At 31.6% G+C, this 8,848-nt stretch overlaps 1 protein-coding gene across 1 annotated transcript; it reads left to right on the top strand.

Annotated features, from left to right (window-relative positions):
- The first annotated feature begins 545 nt into the window (after positions 1-545).
- On the top strand, positions 546-4,591 carry LOC143634933 (thiamine phosphate phosphatase-like protein). The gene is made up of 4 exons (XM_077102888.1): positions 546-719; positions 1,903-2,024; positions 3,558-3,759; positions 4,337-4,591. Exons 1-4 carry the CDS (start codon positions 546-548, stop codon positions 4,589-4,591), a joined length of 753 nt encoding a protein of 250 aa, XP_076959003.1.
- Positions 4,592-8,848: the final 4,257 nt, after the last annotated feature.

Genomic DNA, 8,848 nt, shown 5'->3' with positions numbered 1-8,848 from the left:
AATATTTGTTGGACATAAAGTAAAGAAAGAAATGATAATCACTTTAACATGATTCATGTATCTATCTAACTATCTAAGTTAAAGACACATCACATATATCATAACAACTAGCTTTTGAATCTGTGTATTATACGGGTTTCGTCAAATGATAAAGATAAATAAGGTCTGCTATTTCAGTTTTGATTCTTAAAATACTTGTGAATTAATTTAATGTAGACTTAATGGAGAAAACAAACAGGGTTAACGAAAAGTACTAAAATAGCATGATTTTGGAAACATCACGTGTTGATTTGCAAGAAATTTAAAAAAAGGTACTAAAGTTGTGTAGTTGGTCAAACCTTAGATATGAAAATGACACTTGATTAAAAAATGAATATAACCCGCACTATGTTATAACCCATTTGACAAAATGGTTTTGACCCATAACCCATATATAGCCAGAATATGGTGAAATACGTGCTTAGAAAACCTAACCTTTTTCTTTTTTTATTAGTATTGTAAGTATCACTCCCGTTAATAATAATAACCCATATTAGCGATCTTTAATGGCACCGGCGAATCAGCTGTCTGAAGCCGCCGGAGAGCCGTCAATAATAATAATATGGGATTTTGATCGGACGGTGATGGAGGACGACAGTGACCGGTGGGTTATAGTGGAAATGGGTTTGACTCCATTATTTAATCACCTTCGTCAAACACTCCCTTGGAACACTTTAATGGTTTCTTTCTTATCTTCTTTAACTTATTATTATTATTATTTTGTATGTTTTGTATCAAAAATTGATTTCATTAAATTTCCAGTTTTTAAAGATTATTATTATTATTATTATTATTTATGTTTTGTATTAAATTGATTTCATTAAAGTTCCAGTTTTTAAAGATTAGGGGTCATAAAATTCCAATTTTGACTTACCGGAGTCAGCTCGGATCATTTCGAGCTTTGTTTCTAGAGCTCTTGGTTATTTTCTAAGCTCGGGCTCGTCTAGTTTATTATTTATTTATTAATTTATTTTTATATATTTTTTATTATTTTTATATATATTGAGAAAACCTTAATGAGCCTAACCACCTTAGAGCTCGTGTGCAGTAGCTTTAAACGGGCCAAAGGTTGGCTCGTGATCAAATGTGTTGATATAGGGGTGCAAACGAGCCGATCTGGAGTCCGACTAGACTCGAGCTTGGCTTGTTTTGAGTTTTGACTTATGAGAGTTGAGCTCGAGCTTAGCTCTTTTTCTAAGCTCAAGCTCAGCTCATGAGTCGTTTTTTAAGCTTTAGCTCGGCTCATTTATTATTTAGTAAATAATTTATATGCACTTTTTAGTATTTACATATTTTGATTATAATTTTATATATATATATAAGTTTTTTACATTTTTTATATATAACATAGTATATACTATTTAGTTATTTATATCATAATTTTATATATAATGAGTATTATAATATGAATCTATATGTATTTAATACATTAAAATGAAATTATAAGCAAAAGGCTCGTTTAGGCTCACGAGCCAGCTCAAGCTCGGTAAGTGAAGCTGGGCTCGTTTATGAAACAAGCTTATTTTAAGGCTCAGGCTCGAGCTTGTTTATCCGCTTGCTCGAGCTTTTAACGAGCCAATCTTGAGTAGCTCACGAGCTGGCTCGGCTAGTTTGCAGTGTGAAATAGTACATAGAAGCCCGAAAGCTTTAAACTTACAAATACACTAGGTTTGTTAAGGCTCGACGAGCCTAAACAATAACTAAACGGGCTTTATTTTCGGCTCAGGCTCGATAAGGCTCGGCTCATTTCGAGCTTTTTATCTATCCAATCTCGAGTAGCTCGTGAGCAGCTCGAATCGTTTGCGTCCGATTCTTCAAATCCATATTTGTGATCACATTGATAAACTGTGTTATTGAATTTAGGATAGAATGATGGAGGAACTGCATTCTCAGGGGAAAACAGTCGAAGACATCGCTAACTGTTTGAATCGTGTAACGCTTAATCCACAAATCGTTTCCGCCATTAAAGCTGCTCATGCTCATGGGTATGTACTTATTTCATTCAGTTTACAATCTTGTTTCATAGTGGGAAAAGCTAAATGAACACCACTTATATGAGAGTTGAACTCGAGCCCGTCTTGTAAAAAGCTTGAGCCAACTCATGGTTCGTCGAATCAGCTCGTTATACTTACAAAAAAACAATTTTATTAGTTTACACATTGATAATGTATGAAGGAAAAAAAAAAGATATTTTTAACATACACATAATGCATAGTTAGCAAACTTTAAAATTATATATATATATATATATATATATATATATATATATATATATTAAAAGTTAGGCTTTGATTTAAACAAGCCAACGAGCCTAATGAGTGTACAGACGAGCTAGCTCACCTTGGCTCGGGCTCGGCTTGTTTACAAACGAGCTGATTTAGAACGAGCCGTGAGCTTTTTGTACAGCCTCATATATTAAATAAGATGTTTGATTGAGAAAGAAAACGACTCATGTGACCACTGACAAAGTCATACTGCCTATGTGATCATTTGTCATCTTATTATTTAGAGTGAACTGCGGTTTTCGTCCTTGTGGTTTGTCCAAATCTGCGGGTTTATTCCAATAGTTTCAAATTTGCAATTTTCGTCCCTGTGGTTTCATTTCACTTGCAATTAAACGTGAATTCACGAACCCCGTTAAGTCGGATCGTTAAACCCATCAGCGTGCACTTCACGTGAGGGGTAGTTTTGTTCTTTTTTTCCCCAAATACACCCCAGCCCCTCACGTGAAGGGGCTTGAGAATTATGACTGGGGTTTATTTGGGGAGAAAAAGGACAAAACTGCCCCTCACGTGAGGGGCACGCTGATGGGTTTAACGACTAGACTTAACGGGGTTAATGAATTCGGGTTTAATTGCAAATGAAATGAAACCACAGGGACGAAAATCGCAAATTTGAAACTATTGGACTAAAACCACAGATTTAGACAACCCACAGGGATGAAAACCGTAGTTTACTCTATTATTTAACCCGTATAATGTGACAAGCACACTGGTGTACACTAGTATTTGAGTGGTGTTTGTATAGAAGGACTCATCATCGTACTCAGTATATCCCGCCAATAGCAAAGCTATGGTAGGGTCTGAGGAGGGCAAGATGTAGACAGCCTTACCTCTACCCCATAGGGATAGAGAGGCTGCTTCCGGTGAGACCCCCAGCTCGATAGTAGTTTTGCATCAAGCCTTGGATATAAGGCACATAACACTCAATCATCGGGACACCGGCTGATTGGTGCATGTACCCTTGTCTTTCGGCTATCAACGCCACCACATGATGCCTGATTAACCTTCCGTCACTTTTAACGTTATTTTCATGAGATTAGTAAAATAACGTCAAAATTCGTGCAATTTCACTTTTGCCCACCCGTGGGTTCACACATATATACATTATATGCGCGCACCGCAAGCAGGGCGTATTTTGCATAAGTTTAGTATTTTGCATATATGTGATGAAATGATTGTATGTTTAGTAACTAGTAAGTTATGATAATTAATGATAAAACTTTGAATATATTTTAGATGTGATTTGAAGGTACTTAGTGATGCTAATCAGTTCTACATTGAAACAATTTTAAAAAACCATGGGATTTATGATTGTTTTTCCGATATTATTACAAACCCGACTTTTGTTGATGAAGGCGGTAGACTTAGGATCTTTCCTTATCATGGGTCGACCGAGCCACCTCACGGGTGCGATCTTTGCCCGCCCAATTTGTGCAAGGTATCCGGATTAATCTAGTTGTATATAATATTTTGATTTTACATGTTTTATTTATATATAGTGTGAAGAATCATCTAATCAGGGGTGTCCATGAAACTGAAAAAACCGAACCAAAATAAAAGTGACGGTTTGGTTATATATTTTTGTAAAAACCAAAGTTATGGTTCGGTTTTCGTTTTGCATGTAACAAAAACCGAAAAAACCCAAGCGAACCGAATTTATAGATTTTCATATTTTATTTTATTTTTTAAGTAGTTATAAGAATTTAATAAATATGTAACTCAAATATCTAGGCCAAAATGATTTAGGCCCAAGTTCATTATTTTGGGCTGAATTTTGTTTTTCGATCTAAAATTTTCAAGCTCAAATGGCAAAACCCAAACTGAAAAATCTAGAGGTTTTCAAAAGTTAAGGACCAAAGTTTTGTTTTGGTTTGGTTTTATCCCAAAAACCGACCCAGATCGAACTATGCACACCCCTATCTGGCATGATTACGAGTATTGGCAGCATAATAAGTCATTTTTTAATAAACTAATTTCAAGGTTGTAAAAGTTTGAATTTTTTACATTTTAAACAGGGTTTTGTGTTGAATAAACTTCAAGAATCAATTTCTCAAGATACGAAGAAACGCGTCATAATTTACATTGGAGACGGGGGAGGCGATTTCTGCCCGACGCTGAAACTTAAAAAACACGACCATGTCATGCCAAGAAAAGACTTCCCTTTACATAATTTAATATTAAAATCTTCAACGCCTATTAAACCGAAAGTTCACGAATGGAGCGATGGAGAAGGGCTAAACAAGATTTTGATACAGCTCATTGATTTGTAAAATAAAGAAAATATTGTTTTGTATGATTTTTGTGCTGCATTTGCGCATACTGCACTCGTATGTGCAGGTGCAACACTATTATTATAATTCTATATTGCTAGTGATTTTTTATGAGAAACCGAGTTAAGTTTTATGAGAAACCGAGTTAAGTTTTATTATGTTTTATCATTAACAGTCGAATTTGTGTACTTTATAAAGGTTATTTTAAAATAAAAGTTGCATGTTTCAAGTGGTTACAGCCTTCTGAATTGAATTTGTGGCTACAAGAACTGCATAATAGATTATATTGTGTCTACAGGATGATATTTTTACTTTGTTCCTTTTCAATTTTTGCATGTTTCTTTTAAGTTAGATAGTTTTGTATGCTTCTGTCTTGATTTAAATTTAAAAAAAAATAACAAAAAAAACATACTAGCTTATAATGACTTATTTGATACTGTCAAATTAGTTTGGGTTGAAAAAAAATTGAGTTTGGGTTGAAATTAATCATTTTAGGAAAAAGATATTAAAATGGTTGTGGAGAAAAAAAGAAAATCAAAATGGTTGTGCCTACAATATGTGTTTTCTAAGACAGCCAATGACGAAAAGCGGTGGCGGTGATGGTGGTAGTGACTATTGTTCGAGCGATGGTGGTAGTGACCATGAAGGGCCGAAATGATGGTGTGTAGTGACTATTGTTCGAGCGACTAAACACGTTATTTTTCGAGCGATTAAACACGTTATTTGAGTTTTTAACAAAGTAATATCTAGAGTGAGTATGGGTGGGGTCGGTTTGGGTTCTAAGAGAACCAAAACTAAAAATCTGATTTTTAAAAATGGTTAGATTTTTGTTTCACATCTAATATTTAAAAGAAGTTTAAAAATAATGATATTGGGTTCAAAACTTTTGTAAATTAATTTAAACCTAACACTTTTAGCAAAAATAACGAGTCTAGCCCACAAATCCAATAAAAAATGTTATAAACGGTTCGATGTTGTTCGGTTCTGTTTAGAGGTGTACAAATCAGGTCTTTTCAGGAACTAGAACTAACAAAAGCCAAAACCGGGTTGGGCAGGAACCAACTCGGGATATGGTTAGTTTTTTCACCGAATTCGCTGGCTTTTTATCGGGTTTTAGCCAATTCGGGTTTGGGTTTTAACCGGGTAGAGGTGGAACCGGGTCCAACGGGTCCGGATACGATTTTTTTAGGAACCGAAACCTAGTTCGTATCCACAAGTCAGGTAGGACCGAGTCCGGTTCCGGGTTGGTCAAGAACCGGGTTTTTTCCCATTTGAATCACTGACGGATCACTAACCCACGTGATCATCTTCATTCCATACTCATGAAGAACCACAAACAATAGTTTGGTAATTTCGAGTTTGGTTCGGTAGATTTATTATTATTATTATTATTACTAGTTTTAGAGCCCGTGTTGCACACGGGATAATTCAAATTATAAAATGATAAGTAAAGCAAATAATTACATAGCGTATATGAAAAAAAATATATTACATCTATGCTTGTATCTATACAATGTGTATATAAATTGATTTTATTTATATCACAAAATGTTTTTTTTAAATGAACTTAACAAAAAAATGTCCGTGCAAAATCGTACCCGGGAATGCTTCTTTCTATTGAAAAATTCATTCTTGGTGTCATATATCACCAATTTTGAAAATAAGACTTCTCATACGATAGTAGTTTTAACCACTCAGCTTAAATACAAAAGAGGCGTTACCTTTATTGATATATTTATCATTTTACCACCCATCAAAGGAAAGTAGGATATTAAATTGTAACAATGGATGTTCTTCAAGAAGTATGTTTTTTTGATCTACACCATAAAAAAGATGTTGATAAGTTTCAGAGGGCTTCTCGACTTTGTCATAATGACAACATAAAAAATAACATGTTAACCAATTCATTTTTGTGAATATTTTGTTTCATTTGAGCATAATTTTGCATGACATGCTTCTCATACAACGTTCTGATCACCATTGAAGGAAAAATTAATGTTGACATATATAAATATTTGAAATTTGATAAAAGTTAGAAGCATTGATAGGCATGGGGGTGGCATGTCGAAAGTGTCGCATCTTTTCTTCAATTTTAATAGTTGAGGGAAAAATAGTCAATTTGTCAAATCCCGAACCTTTTGATTATTTCAAAAAATGCCCTTAAAAATAAACTTGAAACCCGAATCATGTTTAAAATTCTAACTTTTATAATTTTGACATTTTAAAGTTAACACTTTGAACCAATAACAAATTTGACAATAAATCTATTTTGAATCCTCAAACTTTTAAAATACTCAAACCTGTAACAAATTTTGCCCTAAATGTAGTTAACTTGTACCAAACAATTTATTACCAACTTTTGACCCATAAAATCAAATTTGACTTCCACAAAAAATCCAAAACAATTTTCATTTGAGAAACATGATTTGTTGTTAATTTTTGGAATTCATCAAATATTTTGAAATATATAGTAAAATAATATGTTAATATTTATATTTATAAAAATATATAGATATTATATAAATATAGTGTAAAAAAAGTAAATAATTATTGATTTATTATATATAGGATATATTAATTTTGAAGGAAAAAATTATAAGATTTAACCAAAACATGTTTATAAAAATATATAGATATTATATAAATATAGTGTAAAAAAAGTAAATAATTATTGATTTATTATTGTATAGTATACTTGGATTAGAAGTACAAGTATCTAGTAGTATGGTATACAACAAACAACTTCATCTATATTCAAATCATCTTTGATTCTCTAACATCTATCATCAGTTCAAATCCACAAATTTTAACATCAAGGTTCATTCAGCCGTTTTCCTTTTCTGATTATTATTATTATTATTATTATTATAAGTATGCATAATGTATCTGAAATTAGGGTTTCTGATTTCTATATATATAATTGATTTACATTAATTAAATTAGGGTTTATACCTTCAATCTGACTGTAAGATCTCATATTCAGAATCAGTATCAACTATTCTAAAATCAATATCATGATCATAGATTTCGGGCTCGGCTCGTGGCTAGTTTTTTCAAGCTTCATTATATCTATTATCTATTAATTAATTAATTTATATACATTTATAATTAAAGTTGTTTTTTATATACATTTTAGTTACAAGTTTGTAGATATAAAACACGGAATATCTCATAGAATAGTGAGTTTTAAAAGTGTTATAATATGTATTTAACTACTTTTATCATAGTTTTTATGTAATAATAATTATTATTATATATTAATAAGAGTTAACCTGTTTAGCCTCGCGAGCCAGCTCGAGCTAGATAAGTGAAGCTAGGGCTTGCATTTTAAACAAGCTTATTTTTATACTCAAGCTCGAGTTTGGATCATTTATTATCTATTAATTAGTTCATATACGTTTATACTTATTTATATGTTTTAAATTGTAATTTTATATAACATAATATATAATATTTAGTTATTTTTATTGCAGTTTTAAATATAAAAATTTATTTTATAAATATATATTAAATAAAAATTATATAAGTTATAGGCCCATTTAGACACTGCTCGTTTGAGCTTTTAGCAACCCAATCTTGAGAAATGCACGAGCGGCTTGGCTCATTTACTCCCATTTTAGTTTAAAAATCTACATGCTTGCTGCAATATATTTTTTTGTGCAGAGTTTGTAATCTACAATAGTTTATTATTTATTAATTAATTTATATACATTTATATATATTTTATGTATTTTTTTAGTTATAATTTTTATATATGTCATAATTTTTTATGTAATAGTAACTTATATATAAATATGTATATATAACATATTAAACTAATCCCAGCTTGATACGAGCTTTAACGAGCCAATTTGTAGTAGGTCACATGCGGCTTGGATCGTTTTGAGCAATTGTAGTGCTAATGGGCAAGCTTTCTTCTTTCTTTTTTTAATTATAATGTTTATATATAACATAATATACAGTGTTAGCTGTTTTTATCGTAGTTTTATATATAAAATAATTATTTTATAATATGTATTAAATAAAAAATTATATAATTTATACTCTCATTTAGGTTAACTAACCAGCTTGTGCTCAGACTCGTATAAATGCTGCTCGTTCAAGCTTTTAGCAAGCCAATCTTGAGTAATTCACGAGCAGCTTGGCTTGTTTACTCCCATTTTAGTTTATAAATCTGCAAACTTGCTGCAATATTTTATTATTATTATTATTATTATTATTATTATTATTATTATTATTATTATTATTTATTTATTA

Source organism: Bidens hawaiensis, unplaced genomic scaffold (genome assembly GCF_021521415.1).
Source record: "Bidens hawaiensis isolate Kalapana, Puna unplaced genomic scaffold, B.hawaiensis_p1.1 tig00007279_1, whole genome shotgun sequence".
NCBI lineage: Eukaryota > Viridiplantae > Streptophyta > Magnoliopsida > Asterales > Asteraceae > Bidens > Bidens hawaiensis.
This window is presented reverse-complemented; position numbering and strand designations above follow the sequence as displayed.